The sequence below is a fragment of the Salmo salar genome, chromosome 11 (genome assembly GCF_965601325.2).
Source record: "Salmo salar chromosome 11, fSalSal1, whole genome shotgun sequence".
In the NCBI taxonomy this organism is placed as follows: Eukaryota; Metazoa; Chordata; class Actinopteri; order Salmoniformes; family Salmonidae; genus Salmo; species Salmo salar.
In genome coordinates, this window is record NC_138301.1 from 45,711,100 (window position 1) to 45,729,131 (window position 18,032).

General features: G+C 48.4%; 1 protein-coding gene across 22 annotated transcripts in view; it reads left to right on the top strand.

Annotated features, from left to right (window-relative positions):
- LOC106587739 (liprin-alpha-1) overlaps positions 1-18,032 on the top strand; it is a 135,963-nt gene that overhangs the window by 116,334 nt on the left and 1,597 nt on the right. For 3 of the 22 annotated variants that reach the window (XM_082957979.1, XM_082957978.1, XM_082957980.1), the window contains exons 17-31: positions 2,950-2,979; positions 3,432-3,556; positions 4,292-4,491; positions 4,624-4,717; positions 7,733-7,744; positions 9,689-9,770; positions 10,301-10,501; positions 11,173-11,235; positions 13,429-13,455; positions 14,747-14,922; positions 15,218-15,333; positions 16,351-16,526; positions 16,680-16,747; positions 17,298-17,479; positions 17,709-17,776. In XM_082957979.1, the coding sequence (XP_082814105.1) occupies positions 2,950-2,979; positions 3,432-3,556; positions 4,292-4,491; positions 4,624-4,717; positions 7,733-7,744; positions 9,689-9,770; positions 10,301-10,501; positions 11,173-11,235; positions 13,429-13,455; positions 14,747-14,922; positions 15,218-15,333; positions 16,351-16,526; positions 16,680-16,747; positions 17,298-17,479; positions 17,709-17,767 (1,611 nt within the window). In that variant the 3' untranslated portion in view covers positions 17,768-17,776. Of the gene's footprint in view, positions 1-2,949; positions 2,980-3,431; positions 3,557-4,291; positions 4,492-4,623; positions 4,718-7,732; positions 7,745-9,688; positions 9,771-10,300; positions 10,502-11,172; positions 11,236-13,428; positions 13,456-14,746; positions 14,923-15,217; positions 15,334-16,350; positions 16,527-16,679; positions 16,749-17,297; positions 17,480-17,708; positions 17,777-18,032 lie in introns of all 22 variants that reach the window. The other 19 variants (XM_082957982.1, XM_082957989.1, XM_082957985.1 and 16 more) reach the window with 19 other exon arrangements.

Consider the following 18,032-nt stretch of genomic DNA (forward strand, 5'->3'; position numbering starts at 1 on the left):
GAGTGATGTAGTAATGCAGGGTGGTGGTAGGGGGAGACAGTACAGTGATGTAGAAATGCAGGGTGGTGGTAGGGGGGAGACAGTAGAGTGATGTAGTAATGCAGGGTGGTGGTAGGGGGAGACAGTAGAGTGATGTTGAAATGCAGGGTGGTGGTAGGGGGAGACAGTAGAGTGATGTAGAAATGCAGGGTGGTGGTAGGGGGGAGACAGACAGTAGAGTGATGTAGTAATGCAGGGTGGTGGTAGGGGGAGACAGTACAGTGATGTAGAAATGCAGGGTGGGGGTAGGGGGGAGACATACAGTAGAGTGATGTAGTAATGCAGGGTGGTAGGGGGAGACAGTAGAGTGATGTAGTAATGCAGGGTGGTGATAGGGGAGAGTCAGTAGAGTGATGTAGTAATGCAGGGTGGTGGTAGGGGGGAGACAGTAGAGTGATGTAGTAATGCAGGGTGGTGGTAGGGGGGAGACAGTACAGTGATGTAGAAATGCAGGGTGGGGGTAGGGGGGAGACATACAGTAGAGTGATGTAGTAATGCAGGGTGGTAGGGGGAGACAGTAGAGTGATGTAGTAATGCAGGGTGGTGATAGGGGAGAGTCAGTAGAGTGATGTAGTAATGCAGGGTGGTGGTAGAGGGGGAGACAGTAGAGTGATGTAGTAATGCAGGGTGGTGGTAGAGGGGGAGACAGTGTAGTAATGCAGGGTGGTGGTAGGGGGAGACAGACAGTAGAGTGATGTAGAAATGCAGGGTAGTGGTAGGGGGAGACAGTAGAGTGATGTAGAAATGCAGGGTGGTGGTAGGGGAGACAGTAGAGTGATGTAGAAATGCAGGGTGGTGGTAGGGGGGAGACAGACAGTAGAGTGATGTAGTAATGCAGGGTGGTGGTAGGGGGAGACAGACAGTAGAGTGATTTAGTAATGCAGGGTGGTGGTAGGGGGGAGACAGACAGTAGAGTGATGTAGTAATGCAGGGTGGTGGTAGGGGGGAGACAGACAGTAGAGTGATGTAGTAATGCAGGATGGTGGTAGGGGGGAGACAGTAGAGTGATGTAGTAATGCAGGGTGGTGGTAGGGGGGAGACAGACAGTCGAGTGATGTAGTAATGCAGGGGGGTGGTAGGGGGGAGACAGACAGTAGAGTGATGTAGTAATGCAGGGTGGTGGTAGGGGGGGACAGACAGAGTGACGTAGTAATGCAGGGTGGTGGTAGGGGGGGACAGACAGAGTGATGTAGTAATGCAGGGTGGTGGTAGAGGGGGAGACAGTAGAGTGATGTGGTGGTAGGGGGGAGACAGACAGTAGAATGATGTAGTAATGCAGGGTGGTGGTAGGGGGAGACAGTAGAGTGATGTGGTGGTAAGGGGGAGACAGTAGTGTGATGTAGTAATGCAGGGTGGTGATAGGGGGGAGACAGTAGAGTGATGTAGTAATGCAGGGTGGTGGTAGGTGGGAGACAGTAGAGTGATGTAGTAATGCAGGGTGGTGGTAGGGGGGAGACGTAGTATTGCAGGGTGGTGGTAGGGGGGAGACAGACAGTAGAGTGATGTAGTAATGCAGGGTGGTGGTAGGGGGGAGACAGACAGTAGAGTGATGTAGTAATGCAGGGTGGTGGTAGGGGAGACAGTATAGTGATTTAGTAATGCAGGGTGGTGGTAGGGGGAGACAGTAGAGTGATGTAGTAATGCAGGGTGGTGGTAGGGGGGGAGACAGACAGTAGAGTGATGTAGTAATGCAGGGTGGTGGTAGGGGGGAGACAGACAGTAGAGTGATGTAGTAATGCAGGGTGGTGATAGGGGGAGACAGACAGTAGAGTGATGTAGTAATGCAGGGTGGTGATAGGGGGAGACAGACAGTAGAGTGATGTAGTAATGCAGGGTGGTGGTAGAGGGGGAGACGCTAGAGTGATGTAGTAATGCAGGGTGGTGGTAGAGGGGGAGACTGTAGAGTGATGTAGTAATGCAGGGTGGTGGTAAGGGGGAGACAGTAGAGTGATGTAGTAATGCAGGGTGGTTGGTAGGGGGAGACAGTATAGTGATGTAGTAATGCAGGGTGGTTGTAGGGGGGAGACAGACAGTAGAGTGATGTAGTAATGCAGGGTGGTGGTAGGGGGGAGACAGACAGTAGAGTGATGTAGTAATGCAGGGTGGTGGTAGGGGGAGACAGTACAGTGATGTAGAAATGCAGGGTGGGGGTAGGGGGGAGACATACAGTAGAGTGATGTAGTAATGCAGGGTGGTGGTAGGGGGAGACAGTAGAGTGATGTAGTAATGCAGGGTGGTGGTAGGAGGAGACAGTAGAGTGATGTAGTAATGCAGGGTGGTGGTAGGAGGAGACAGTAGAGTGATGTAGTAATGCAGGGTGGTGGTAGGAGGAGACAGTAGAGTGATGTAGTAATGCAGGGTGGTGGTAGGAGGAGACAGTAGAGTGATGTAGTAATGCAGGGTGGTGGTAGGAGGAGACAGTAGAGTGATGTAGTAATGCAGGGTGGTGGTAGGAGGAGACAGTAGAGTGATGTAGTAATGCAGGGTGGTGGTAATGGGGTGGACTGTGTGTGTAACATGGTCAACCTGATTTCCACAGTTTTGTCCTCAGGTGCATGTTGGACTCTACTTTTTCACTTAGTCTGTGTGTGAGTTTTTCTGTCTCTCTCTCTCTCTGTGTGTGTGTGTGTGTGTGTGTGTGTGTGTGTGTGTGTGTGTGTGTGTGTGTGTGTGTGTGTGTGTGTGTGTGTGTGTGTGTGTGTGTGTGTGTGTGTGTGTGTGTGTGTGTGTGTGTGTGTGTGTGTGTGTGTGTGTGTGTGTGCGTGTGTGTGTGTGTGTGTCTCTCTTTGGAAGACACTCTTCCCTCACACACACCTTGTGTAGTGTGTGCCTGTGCTGGGCTTTCTGTTCTGCTGGTTGTGTGTGTATCTAACGTCCTCTCTTCTCTCCTCCTCCGCTGCCATGCTTCAGCCTAGTGACCTGCGCAAGCACCGCAGGAAGGTAATCTAGAGACCACGCTAGTTACTGCTCTCTCTCTCTGGCCTCTACCCTGCCTGCCTGCCTGCCTGCCGGTCTGTCTGCACCTTCCCAACCATAACCTGTAGTTTAGACTCTACACCCCCCTAAAATGTGACTTCCCAACCCCACACTCCCTGACTTACTCAAACCTTCACTCTTTCCTTCGGTGTGTGTGTCCCCCCCCCCTCCACACGTGTCTCACCTCTACACTTCCCAAACCCTGAGTGTCTTGAACATCCTGAAATGAACATGTCACAAAGCGAGGGGAGACTTCTTTTCTTCTTTCTAAGTTGAAGAACTAGTCTGTCTTCTCCTCTGTCCTCCACATCGATTCCATACAGAGAAGCAAGAGACGCTTTATAAAAGCTCTCCTCCTCTACCCCCTTTTCCCGTTAGAAGACAGTAACTGACTGAGTGTCCCCGTGTTGTTCTAGTCTGCCCAGGACGACAAGACCACAATCCAGTGTGAGACGTCCCCTCCCACCACACCGCGCTCCATGCGCCTGCACAAGGGGACCAGCCACACTGCCAGCCATGAGGACATCAGAGACATCCGCAGGTAGGAAGCCCCTTTCTGCCTGACCAATATATCACTCTGTTTTCTACAATAGCCATGTTTCTCTCTCTCTCTCTCCTTCTGTCGTTCTCTTATCTGTCCGTTCATCCATCCCTTCATCCCTCTGTTTCTGATCTTTCAATGTATTTATCTATCCACATCTCTCTCCCTCGCTTTCTCTCTTTCTCGATCTCTCTCTGTATATCTCTTTATGCATTCATGCCCATCTTGCTCCACTTCTCTCTCGCTCCCCCTTCTCTCTCTCGCTCCCCCTTCTCTCTCTCGCCCACCTTTTCTCTCTCTCGCCCACCTTTTCTCTCTCTCGCCCACCTTTTCTCTCTCTCGCCCACCTTTTCTCTCTCGCTCCCCCTTCTCTCTCTCTCGCCCACCTTTTCTCTCTCTCGCCCACCTTTTCTCTCTCTCGCTCCCCCTTCTCTCTCTCGCTCCCCCTTCTCTCTCTCTCGCCCACCTTTTCTCTCTCGCTCCCCCTTCTCTCTCTCTCGCCCACCTTTTCTCTCTCTCGCTCCCCCTTCTCTCTCTCGCTCCCCCTTTTCTCTCTCTCGCCCACCTTTTCTCTCTCTCGCCCACCTTCTCTCTCTCGCTCCCCCTTCTCTCTCTCGCTCCCCCTTTTCTCTCTCTCGCCCACCTTTTCTCTCCCCTCCCTCTCTCCCCCCATCTCGCTCTACCTCTCTCCCCCCCATCTCGCTCTTCCTCTCACCCCACCTCTCTCTGTCTCAGTATGACCACCCTACAGGACGGCCAGGGTAGTAACCCCAGCAGCAGTAACAGCAGTCAGGACTCTCTGAACAAGGCAGCCAAGAAGAAGAGCATCAAGTCCTCCATCGGGCGCCTCTTTGGCAAGAAGGAGAAGGGTCGGCCAGGCCCCCCAGGGAGCAAGGAGTCCCCTGGCAGCCAAGGTCAGTCCCCTGGCAGCCAAGGTCAGTCCCCCCCTCCCTAAAACATGCCTGCTGGGTCATGTTCATTAGGCAGCAAACAGAAGAAAACAAGCTGAAACAGGAAGGGACTACCTGCACTGACGTTAATCTCTGACCCTCCATCTCTCCTCACAGCTGGTACCCCTGAGGCAGAGACCTCTCCCCAGGATGCACTGGGGCTGGGAAAACTAGGCGGCCCCGCTGAGAAGAACAGGAAACTGCAGAAGAAGTAGGTGTTTCCACATCCTGTCACCGCTTCTGTCAGTGACGCAACGTAGATAGTACTGGAGTGGTAGCTAGACTGGTTCCTTCTAGTTAACAGTAGCTAGACTGGTTCCATCTAGTTAACAGTAGATACTACTGGAGTGGTAGCTAGACTGGTTCCTTCTAGTTAACAGTGGTAGCTAGACTGGTTCCTTCTAGTTAACAGTAGATAGTACTGGTTCCTTCTAGTTAACAGTAGATTTACATTTACATTTAAGTCATTTAGCAGACGCTCTATAGTACTGGAGTGGTAGCTAGACTGGTTCCTTCTAGTTAACAGTGGTAGTTAGACTGGTTCCTTCTAGTTAACAGTAGATACTACTGGAGTAGTAGCTAGACTGGTTCCATCTAGTTAACAGTACATACTACTGGAGTGGTAGCTAGACTGGTTCCATCTAGTTAACTAGATGGAACCAGTCTATCTACTGTTAACAGTAAATACTACTGGAGTGGTAGCTAGACTGGTTCCTTCTAGTTAACAGTAGATACTACTGGAGTGGTAGCTAGACTGGTTCCTTCTAGTTAACAGTAGATACTACTGGAGTGGTAGCTAGACTGGTTCCTTCTAGTTAACAGTAGATAGACTGGAGTGGTAGCTAGACTGGTTCCTTCTAGTTAACAGTCGATACTACTGGAGTGGTAGCTAGACTGGTTCCTTCTAGTTAACAGTAGATAGACTGGTTCCTTCTAGTTAACAGTAGATACTACTGGAGTGGTAGCTAGACTGGTTCCTTCTAGTTAACAGTAGATAGACTGGTTCCTTCTAGTTAACAGTAGATAGTACTGGAGTGGTAGCTAGACTGGTTCCTTCTAGTTAACAGTAGATAGACTGGTTCCTTCTAGTTAACAGTAGATAGTACTGGAGTGGTAGCTAGACTGGTTCCTTCTACTTAACAGTAGATACTACTGGTGGTAGCTAGACTGGTTCCTTCTAGTTAACAGTAGATAGACTGGTTCCTTCTAGTTAACAGTAGATACTACTGGTGGTAGCTAGACTGGTTCCTTCTAGTTAACAGTAGATAGACTGGTTCCTTCTAGTTAACAGTAGATAGACTGGTTCCTTCTAGTTAACAGTAGATAGACTGGTTCCTTCTAGTTAACAGTAGATAGACTGGTTCCTTCTAGTTAACAGTAGATAGACTGGTTCCTTCTAGTTAACAGTAGATAGACTGGTTCCTTCTAGTTAACAGTAGATACTACTGGTGGTAGCTAGACTGGTTCCTTCTAGTTAACAGTAGATAGAGTGGTTCCTTCTAGTTAACAGTAGATAGTACTGGTGGTAGCTAGACTGGTGTTTTCTGCTTCCATCCCAGCATCTACTCGGTCAACCATAGATCTTGCTGTACTAGAGAGGTCAATCTAGCTCAGATAGGTCTGGTTGATGGCTCCAGCCATGCTGCTGTTTATGCTTGTGTGTTCTATATGGCCGTTGTAGATCAGACCCCAGCACTGTAACAGCCCTGTGTTGCTCTATGCTCACCCTGCCGTGTAGCGTGCTGCCACCTGCTCTCTCACACACAGCCCCCTCTCCATGCTGTCCCTCCCTGGGTCCTGGCCTCATGTCCCCTCTCCATGCTGTCCCTCCCTGGGTCCTGGCCTCATGTCCCCTCTCCATGCTGTCCCTCCCTGGGTCCTGGCCTCATGTCCCCTCTCCATGCTGTCCCTCCCTGGGTCCTGGCCTCATGTCCCCTCTCCATGCTGTCCCTCCCTGGGTCCTGGCCTCATGTCCCCTCTCCATGCTGTCCCTCCCTGGGTCCTGGCCTCATGTCCGCTCTCCATGCTGTCCCTCCCTGGGTCCTGGCCTCATGTCCCCTCTCCATGCTGTCCCTCCCTGGGTCCTGGCCTCATGTCCCCTCTCCATGCTGTCCCTCCCTGGGTCCTGGCCTCATGTCCGCTCTCCATGCTGTCCCTCCCTGGGTCCTGGCCTCATGTCCCCTCTCCATGCTGTCCCTCCCTGGGTCCTGGCCTCATGTCCCCTCTCCATGCTGTCCCTCCCTGGGTCCTGGCCTCATGTCCCCTCTCCATGCTGTCCCTCCCTTGGATCCTGGCCTCATGTCCCCTCTCCATGCTGTCCCTCCCTGGGTCCTGGCCTCATGCCCCATGCTGTCCCTCCCTGGCCTCATGCCCCATGCTGTCCCTCCCTGGCCTCATGCCCCATGCTGTCCCTCCCTGGCCTCATGCCCCATGCTGTCCCTCTCTGGCCTCATGCCCCATGCTGTCCCTCCCTGGCGTCATGCCCCATGCTGTCCCTCCCTGGCCCCATGCTGTCCCTCCCTGGCCTCATGCTCCATGCTGTCCCTCCCAGGGTCCTGGTCTCATACCCCCGCCCGTCCCGTCCACACAAACTCGATCTCCCAATTCACTGCATCTCCTCAGCCACACTGCCAGGGTGGGATTTTCTAAGGGCCAGTTTCCCGCACTCCTATTAATGAATGCTTGTTAGTCCAGGGGTGGACTCTTATCTGTGTCTGGGAAACCAGCCCTATGCGTTTGTACAGCTCCATGCTTCTAGTTCAGGTTGATATGATGCAGTGTGTCAGCCAGGCTTCCATTTCACATTCATTCATTTTTATGAACTAATGTCCCCCTTTTTTCTTTAAGTAATCAAGGGGTGACTTGATCATAACTGTATAACTTTCAAATATGCATAAAGTAAGGCGGTTGAATTAGTTTTGTGTTTTGAAGCAAACATTTAATGACACTTTTGATAGATCTATGTTAGTTTGATACAGTCCAAGCTTGGTTCTCATTGGCCATCGCCACCAGGAGTCCAAGTTTGGTTCTCATTGGCCATCGCCACCAGGAGTCCAAGCTTGGTTCTCATTGGCCATCGCCACCAGGAGTCCAAGCTTGGTTCTCATTGGCCATTGCCACCAGGTGCTCTCCTATGCCTAGTTAGGTTATTTTTAATTGGCTTCAGTTCTTTTTATTTAGCTGATTCTGACTCTTTTATTTCATCCCTCTCTCATTCCATCTGTAGTCCAAAGACAGGGTGAGTCATCTCCTCCATGTTGCTTGTTGCTTTGCGCTCTTTGCCTCCAAACAGTTGGCTTCATGCTGCCCTGACCAGCTCTCCTCAGACCTGATGTATTTTCCTCACTGCTATACCTTACAGTACCATCTCAACTAACAGGAATGTGTCTACCTGCCGTTTTTAGAAAGCTTTCTCTGAGCCTCTTCCGGTGTTAACTAAAGAACTAGGATCAACTTATCAGGGTTGGTGTCAAGTCCATTTCAATTCCAGTCAATTCAAACAGTAAACTCAATTCCAAAATGTCCTAATTTGAAAAGCATGGTAGAGAATTGGATTTTTCATTGTACTTCCTGAATTCAAATGTAATTTTGTCACATTGCTTCGTAAACATGAGACTAACAGGTGTAGTCTAAGAACCGTGGAAGTTGACACTGAGTCAGTCTTGCCAGGCTTTAGTTCTGATCTGATACTAGTGGGATCTTTCCACTGCTAAGTAGTGGATGGTAACATCTTGTGGACCACGATATTACACACAAAAATAGACAAACGCACTATCTGAAGGTTTTTCCATGTATTTTGTTGCATGTGTTCTGTCCTCTACTGACTGTTGTGTTATGGATGCATTCTAACTAACACACATTTTCCCCTAGTGTTGAACCGTTGTGATAACTCCATTTCCCATGATGCCCTTAGTCTGTTGGCCACAAAGATACTGGTTATGTAACAGTGGCTTGGCATAAAGGTGGTCTCCTTGACTCAGGAGCAGGAGTCTTCCACCAAATTTATTGATTTAAATGTGACTCCTGCCAAGCGTTGAAGTGGTCACCAGCCTTTAAACTTCTGACCTGTTTACCTGGCCAGAATGTTCTGGAAATGATCTGGGGTTGCTCTCTCCCTCTCCCTCTCTTTCTCTAGGTCTGAACTGCCGCAGGGTTAAAATCCTCAGCTTTCTCTCTGTTTTACCTCGGCATGTTTACAACAATGTGTGTGTGTGAGGTACTGTGTTTTCATGGTGTGGCGGTTGAGGTGTGTGTGTGTGGTGAAATGGGCTCTCTCTGTGTGTGTGTGTATCTCTCTCTATCTCTATATCTCTCTCTATATATATCTCTCTCTCTATATCTCTCTCTCTATATCTCTCTCTCTATATCTCTCTCTCTATATCTCTCTCTCTATATCTCTCTCTCTATATCTCTCTCTCTCTCTATCTCTCTCTATATATATCTCTCTCTATATATATCTCTCTCTCTATATATCTCTCTATCTCTCTCTATCTCTCTCTATCGCTCTCTCGCTCTCTCTATATCGCTCTCTCTATATCGCTCTCTCTATATTGCTCTCTCTCTATCGCTCTCTCTATATTGCTCTCTCTCTATCGCTCTCTCTCTCTATCTCTCTATCTTTCTCTCTCTATCTCTCTCTATATATCTCTCTCTCTCTATCGCTCTCTCTCTCTATCGCTCTCTCTCTCTATCGCTCTCTCTCTCTATCGCTCTCTCTCTCTATCGCTCTCTCTCTCTATCGCTCTCTCTCTCTATCTCTCTCTCTCTATATCTCTCTCTCTATATATCTCTCTCTCTATATCTCTCTCTCTCTATCTCTCTATCTCTCTCTCTCTCTATCTCTCTCTCTCTATATATATCTCTCTCTCTATCTCTCTCTCTATATCTCTCTCTCTATATCTCTCTCTCTATCTCTCTCTATCTCTCTATCTCTCTATCTGTCTATCTGTCTATCTGTCTCTCTGTCTAGTCTCTCTATCTCTCTCTGTCTCTCTGTCTCTGTCTCTATCTCTGTCTCTATCTCTGTCTCTATCTCTGTCTCTATCTCTGTCTCTATCTCTGTCTCTATCTCTGTCTCTATCTCTGTCTCTATCTCTGTCTCTATCTCTGTCTCTATCTCTGTCTCTATCTCTCTCTCTATCTCTATCTCTCTCTCTGTCTCTAACCATGTGTGTTGTTTTAGGCATGAGTTGCTGGAGGAGGCTCGCAGGCAGAGTCTTCCCTTCGCCCAGTGGGACGGCCCTACTGTAGTGGTCTGGCTGGAGGTGAGACACACACAAAAATGAATAAGTACACACACACACACACACACACACACACACAAAACGATCATGTGCATACACATTCAAAGCACAAAAATAACCCAATCCTGTCTTCTTTCTCCTGTCCCCTCTCTGCCCTCCCCTGCCACCTCTGTCCCCTCCCCTGCCACCTCTGTCCCCTCCCCTGCCACCTCTGTCCCCTCCCCTGCCATCCGCTGTCCCCTCCCCTGCCATCCGCTGTCCCCTCCCCTGCCATCCGCTGTCCCCTCCCCTGCCATCCGCTGTCCCCTCCCCTGCCATCCGCTGTCCCCTCCCCTGCCATCCGCTGTCCCCTCCCTGCCATCCGCTGTCCCCTCCCCTGCCATCCGCTGTCCCCTCCCCTGCCATCCGCTGTCCCCTCCCCTGCCATCCGCTGTCCCCTCCCCTGCCATCCGCTGTCCCCTCTCTGTCCTCCCCTGCCACCTCTGTCCCCTCCTCTGTCCCCTCTCTGTCCTCCCCTGCCACCTCTGTCCTCCCCTCTGTCTCCTCTGTAGCTGTGGGTGGGTATGCCAGCCTGGTACGTGGCGGCATGTCGTGCCAATGTGAAGAGCGGTGCCATCATGTCTGCCCTGTCGGACACAGAGATCCAGAGGGAGATTGGCATCAGTAACCCCCTCCACCGTCTCAAACTGAGACTGGCCATCCAGGAGATCATGTCTCTCACCTCCCCCTCTGCCCCCCCCACCTCCAGAACTGTAAGAGACACACACACACACACACACACACACACACACCAACACACACACCAACACACACACACACACACCAACACACACACACACACGACAACACACACACACATGGGAACCCATACACACGTGAAGCATACACACAGATACACCAAAGATTCTGGTAGCTCCAAAATTAAGACCTTCTGTAGAAGTGCAGACGTGGACCCTGGAGGACCCTGCCCTCTTCTTCCTCTCCTCACCACCTGATTGGAGCATGCTACTGTCACTCCTCTAACCAGCTAATAGCGTTTCTCACTGTAACCTTTCCACCAATCAGAGTTTTACGGCGCATCACTCACTCACAAGGACTGCCCTGATTGGGGCCTCTCTCTCTCTTTCTCTGTCTCTCGTTCTCTATGTCTCTCTTTCTCTCTCTCGTTCTCTCTCTCTGTGTCTCTTTCTCTCTCTCTCTCTCTCTGTCACTCTGTCTCTCTCTGAATCATGTGATGTGATAATAACAATGCTGTTTGGTCTTCTTATTTTCCTTCCCATCCTCCCTCTGTTCTTAATATAAACAAATCCTCACACCCTCTCCTCCTTCTCTTCACTCTCCTCCTCCCTCTCCTCTCCCTCCTCCTCCCTTTCCTCTCACACGCTTGCATCACTGGTGACTCTTGGGGTTGTCACATGATCAGTCCACGGGGAACGTGTGGGTCACGCACGAAGAGTTGGAGTGCCTTGCGGCCACGCCCTCCACGGTTAGTCTCCCCAAGCCATTGGGCAGTCACTGGCGCAGGCGACTGCTAGTGATCTGGTTGGTAGTTGGGTGTTACTCCCTGTCTGTACTTTTCTCACGGCCCTGTTTGTCCATGTCTGTGTCTTGGTTTGGGCTTTTGGTGTCAGTACGTGTGTTTTTTGTGTGTCTGTCAGTTTGGTTGAAGGCTAAGTTCAGCACAGACTTAGCTTTTGAACAGAAATGACTGGTTAACATTAGATTTCTGTTGTCTTTATGTTCCAGGCCTAATTGCTACACAGTACAGTGCCTTGCTAAAGTATTCATCCCCTTTGGCTTTTTTCCTATTTTGTTGCATTACAACTTGTAATTTAAATGGATTTCTATTTGGATTTCATGTAATGGACGTACACAAAATAGTCCAAATTGGTGAAGTGAAATGAAAAAAATAACATGTTTCAGAAAATGTACAAAAAAAAATGTTACAGGAAGGTGGTGCATGCATATGTATTCACCCCTTTTGCTATGAAGCCCCTAAATAAGATCTGGTGCAACCAATTACCTTTCACACAGGTGGACTTTATTTAAGTGTCACATGATCTGTCACATGATCTCAGTATATATACACCTGTTCTGAAAAGCCCCAGAGTTTGCAACACTACTAAGCAAGCGGCACCATGAAGACGAAGGAGCTCTCCAAACAGGTCAGGGACAAAGTTGTGGAGAAGTACAGATCAGGGTTGGGCTATAAAAAAAATATCAGAAACTTTGAACATCCCACGGAGCACCATTAAATCCATGATTAAAAAATTGAAAGAATGTGGCACCACAATAAACCTGCCAAGAGAGGGCCGCCCACCAAAACTCACAGACTAGGCAAGGAAGGCATTAATCAGAGAGGCAACAAAGAGACCAAAGATAACCCTCAAGGAGCTGCAAAGCTCCACGGAGTATCTGTCCATAGGACCACTTTAAGCTGTACACTCCACAGAGCTGGGCTTTACGGAAGAGTGGCCAGAAAAAAAGCCATTGCTTAAAGAAAAAAATAAGCAAACACATTTGGTGTTCGCCAAATAGCATGTGGGAGACTCCCAAAACATATGGAAGGAGGTACTCTGGTCAAATGAGACTAAAATGTAGCTTTTTGGCCATCAAGGAAAACGCTGTCTGGCGCAAACCCAATACCTCTCATCACCCTGAGAACACCACCATGTTTTCATCAGCAGGGACTGGGAAACTGGTCAGAATAGAAGGAATGATTGATGGCGTGAAATACAGGGAAATTCTTGGGGGAAACCTGATGTCTTCCAGAGATTTGAGACTGGGACGGAGGTTCACCTTCCAGCAGAACAATGACCCTAAGCATACTGCTAAAGCAACACTCGAGTGGTTTAAGGGGAAATATTTAAATGTCTTGGAATGGCCTAGTCAAAGCCCAGACCTCAATCCAATTGAGAATCTGTGGTATGCCTTAAAGATTGCTGTACACCAGCGGAACCCATCCAACTTGAAGGAGCGGGAGCAGTTTTGCCTTGAAGAATGGCAAAAATCCCAGTGGCTAGATGTGCCAAGCTTATAGAGACATACCCCAAGAGACTTGCAGCTGTAATTCCTGCAAAAGGTGGCTCTACAAGGTATTGACTTTGGGGGGTGAATAGTTATGCACGCTCAAGTTTCCCATTTTTTTTGTCTTATTTCTTGTTTGTTTCACAATAAAAAATATTTTGCATCTTCAAAGTGGTAGGCATGTTGTGTAAATCAAATGATACAAACCCCCCAAAAAATCAATTTTAATTCCAGGTTGTAATGCAACAAAATAGGAAAAATGCCAAGGGGGGTGAATACTTTCGCAAGGCACTGTTTGTCAAGTTATAAAACTGTATTTCATTTAAACACTTTTGCTCAATGCTATATTTACAGTCCTGTTTCAACCTGGGATTTACTAATACATGTGCTACAATGGATGCTTCAACAGGTCAAATAGCAGTATTAGATATTAAAATGAATTCCAGGTCAATCCCAGGTTCATTGAGAACAGGACACTAATGTAGCCTAAAGCATGAGCTGTTGGTTGCATGTCCAGTTTCCAGTTGAGTTGTCTTAACATTAACACTGGTTAAGTAGCATGTTGATGTTGAGCTGCCGAACCCAGCACTGCCACAGTCACTAACTCTAACCCGCTTCTCTTCTCTCACCATGCTAACCATGCTAACAACAGGAGGATGACGAGGGCAGCTGGGCCCAGGTTTGCACACCCCTGTCTGTCTCTCTTTTCTCTGGCTGTGGTAGACGACGAGGACATTTCACCTTATTTCAGTTGGACATTTTAGTTCTTCAGTTGGACAGATGGTTGTTTCAGTTTGACTATTTCTCAATACTTTCATTTGGACAGATGGTTGTTTCAGTTTGACTATTTCTCAATAGTTTGTTGGACAGATGGTTGTTTCTGTTTGACTATTTCTCAATAGTTTGTTGGACAGATGGTTGTTTCAGTTTGACTATTTCTCAATAGTTTGTTGGACAGATGGTTGTTTCAGTTTGACTATTTCTCAATAGTTTGTTGGACAGATGGTTGTTTCAGTTTGACTATTTCTCAATAGTTTCAGTTGGACAGATAGTTTTTTTTGGTTTTCTTGCACGGATGCTCTGATAACAGTATGGCTCTTGGTCTCCGTTACTTTAGTCAGCTGCAAATCTGGAGGTATCGGAGAAGGAGGATATTGCAGCAGGAATAATGTAGTTATACACATAGTGATATGGCTTCTCCATCAAACTCTTGTGGTGGCAGACAGACATTGACTCAGATGTCCTGTTTAGAAGCCACAGTCAGGACAGGAGAGAATTATTACAAGCCTCTGCTGTTTAGAAGTTGTCTACAGTTGGGCTACTTCCTTCCCCTCCCACCTATCAAAACACAAATCAGTTTAGTTCTCTGACCTCCCACCTATCAGAACACACATCCGTCTAGTTCCCTGACATCCCACCTATCAGAACACACAAATCAGTCTAGTTCTCTGACCTCCCACCTATCAGAACACACATATCAGTCTAGTTCTCTGACCTATCAGAACACACATATCGATCTAGTTCTCTGACCTATCAGAACACACACATCAGTCTAGTTCTCTGACCTATCAGAACACACACATCAGTCTAGTTCTCTGACCTATCAGAACACACACATCGGTCTAGTTCTCTGACCTCCCACCTATCAGAAGACACACATCGGTCTAGTTCTCTGACCTCCCACCTATCAGAACACACACATCGGTCTAGTTCTCTCACTGGCCCTAGTTCTGATCTGTGGTCGTAGCTGCACCTAAACCTGCTGTAACTTGCACACAAACATGAACGTACAGACACATGCACACACTAGATTTTAATGGGGTGATTTCCATCACTTTCCCACCTAGCCTTTTTCTTGTTGTAATGGCCTGATAGCCTTTCATAGTGATGGTAGCCATCCCCCACTAACTTTTGACTCTTCAATAGACTCCAAACACAGTCTGACCTAGCCCCTGTCCCTCCCTCCACAGACGCTGGCGTATGGAGACATGAACCATGAGTGGATTGGTAACGAGTGGCTGCCCAGCCTGGGTCTGCCCCAGTACCGCTCCTACTTCATGGAGTCCCTGGTAGATGCACGCATGCTGGACCACCTCACCAAGAAGGACATGAGGGGACAGCTTAAAATGGTGGACAGTTTCCACAGGTAAAAGCCTCAAAATGGTGGACCGTTTCCACAGGTAAAAAGCTCAAAATGGTGGACCGTTTCCACAGGTAAAAAGCTCAAAATGGTGAACAGTTTCCACAGGTAAAAGCTCAAAATGGTGGACAGCTTCCACAGGTATTAGGAACCAAAATGGTTTACAGTTTCGATAGGTAAGGGCCAAAATAAATGGTGGACAGTTCCCACTATTAAGGGCCAAAATGGTGCCATGGACAACTAGGGACGTTCATTTTGTTTCTGTCTAAATGTTTAACCAGTCAATGTGTCTGTGTAACAGGAACAGTTTCCAGTGTGGGGTGATGTGTCTGAGGAGACTGAACTACGACAGGAAGGAGCTGGAGAGAAGGCGTGATGAGACCCAGCTGGAGCTGCAAGGTAACAGCTGGGATAACGGTGAGAGAAAATGACAGTCAACCGAAGGGAGAAATGACCACACTGTTCAGATTCACTCATCATTTAGTTAGCTAAGCTAATAACGCTATGGGAGAATCTGGTGTCAGCAACGCTAAGATAATAACGCTATGGGAAAATCTGGTGTCAGCAACGCTAAGATAATAACGCTGTGGGAGAATCTGAAGTGTCAGCAACGCTAAGATAATAACGCTGTGGGAGAATCTGAAGTGTCAGCAACGCTAAGATAATAACGCTGTGGGAGAATCTGAAGTGTCAGCAACGCTAAGCTAATAACGCTGTGGGAGAATCTGAAGTGTCAGCAACGCTAAGCTAATAACGCTGTGGGAGAATCTGGTGTCAGCAACGCTAAGATAATAACGCTATGGGAGAATCTGGTGTCAGCAACGCTAAGATAATAACGCTATGGGAAAATCTGGTGTCAGCAACGCTAAGCTAATAACGCTGTGGGAGAATCTGATGTCAGCAACGCTAAGATAATAACGCTATGGGAGAATCTGGTGTCAGCAACGCTAAGCTAATAACGCTATGGGAGAATCTGAAGTGTCAGCAACGCTAAGCTAATAACGCTGTGGGAGAATCTGAAGTGTCAGCAACGCTAAGATAATAACGCTGTGGGAGAATCTGGTGTCAGCAACGCTAAGATAATAACGCTATGGGAGAATCTGAATTGTGCAGTATTTATCCTTCTATTGCGTCCATATACACATATAGAAATGATGGGTTTGTTTGTACAGAGGATTTCTTTGGACTTTTCCTCTGGATTTATTTCCTGATCAATTTCAACGTTTTTCTAACACATAGAGGAATAATTCCCAGCTCTCCTACACTGGGGGGGGGGGGGGGGCAACAAAATGTAAAATTAATTCCAGTCCTTCCCGATTTTTTTTTATTCTTCTCACAGAGGAATTATTTTTGACTGTCTCTTTGGATGTGTTCCCTGATCATTCCCCAAACGTTTCTGTACCAACTGGTTACCATTTTGTGTACCCTGAGCAGACGTGCTGGTGTGGAGCAACGAGCGTGTGATCAGCTGGGTACAGGCCATGGGGCTGAAGGAGTACAGTAACAACCTGCTGGAGAGTGGCGTACACGGAGCTCTGCTGGCCCTGGATGAAACCTTCGACCACAACGCCCTGGCCCTGCTGCTGCAGATCCCCACCCAGAACACACAGGTAGGTACCCACACAGGACGTAGACACACACACACACCCTGGCAGTCAGACAGCGCTCCCAGCTGAGACGTTAGCTCGTCTCCTCCGCTCCGAAGAGAGAGGAGACACACTCATTCATCTACTGTCTGTCTCTCCCTCCTTCCTGTGTTGTAGGCGAGAGCAGCTCTGGAGAGTGAGTACAACAGTCTACTGGCCATCGGTACAGAGAGGAGACTGGATGAGGTGAGACACACACATGATGGACCACACACACACACACACACTTTCTAAAGCACACACACTTTTTAATCACTCACACAAGCACACACTCACTCACACTCACTCACTCACTCACTCACTCACACACACACACTTTTTAAATCCTACACACAAACACACACACACTTTCTAAAGTGTACACACTCACTAACGCGCGCACACACTTTTTAAATCCCACACACACTTTCTGAAGTGCACACACTCACTAACGCGCGCGCGCGCACGCACACACACACACACACACACACACACTTTCTAAAGCTCACACACACACTTTTTAAATCCCACACACACACACACTCTTTCTAAAGCACACTCACTCACTCACTCACACCCTTTTTAAATCCCCCACACACACACACACTTTCTAAAGCGCACACACTCACTAACACGCGCACACACACACACTTTCTAAAGCGCACACACTCACTCGCACACACACACACACTCTTTCTAAATCACTCCTCCATGTATATCCGCATCTTTATCTCCTTCCTGCTTCTTCCTCTCTCTGAATCTCTTCCAGGAGGATGATAACAACTTCCGGCGCGCCCCCTCCTGGAGGAAGAAGTTCCGGCCCAAAGACGCCCGGGGGATGTCCCCGGGCTCAGCCGACACCCTGCCCGCCAACTTCAGACTGACCAATAGCAACGCAGCGTCCCCCTCCACGCAGCCCAAAAGGAGCCCCATGGACGGTAGGACAAGGGGTTGGGTCCACAGGGAATGAGGGCTCATTGTGTCTGTGTTATTAGGAGTGGCACTGCTGCGGCTTCATCTGTCTTGTTAAGGAGACCTTACACAATATGCTTTCAACAATGGTTTAGTGTTTTCCCAGCTCTAGTGTGTGTGGGTGTGTTATGCTGGAGATTGTGAGTGACTTACTAACAGCATGTTTCTGCATGTGGTTTTGCTGTGGGGATGCAGGGAGTCAGTCTGCAATACAGAGGCTGGACACTGCCACAGTCAGGACATACTCCTGCTAACACTACACAGTAAGTTTACACACACACACACACACACACACACACACACACACACACACACACACACACACACTTCACAGTGGATCTCTTCTGTTAAAGCAGCTTCTTGTGCCTCTGCTTTCTTGGCTATATTAACGCATGTCTACGCTCCTCCTCTCCTCTTTCTCTCCTTCATCTGCTGCTTCTCTGTCTCTGTCTGCCCCTCTCTCTGCCCCTCTGTCTGCCTGTCTCTGTCTTTCTTTTTACCTCTCTCTCTACCTCCTCT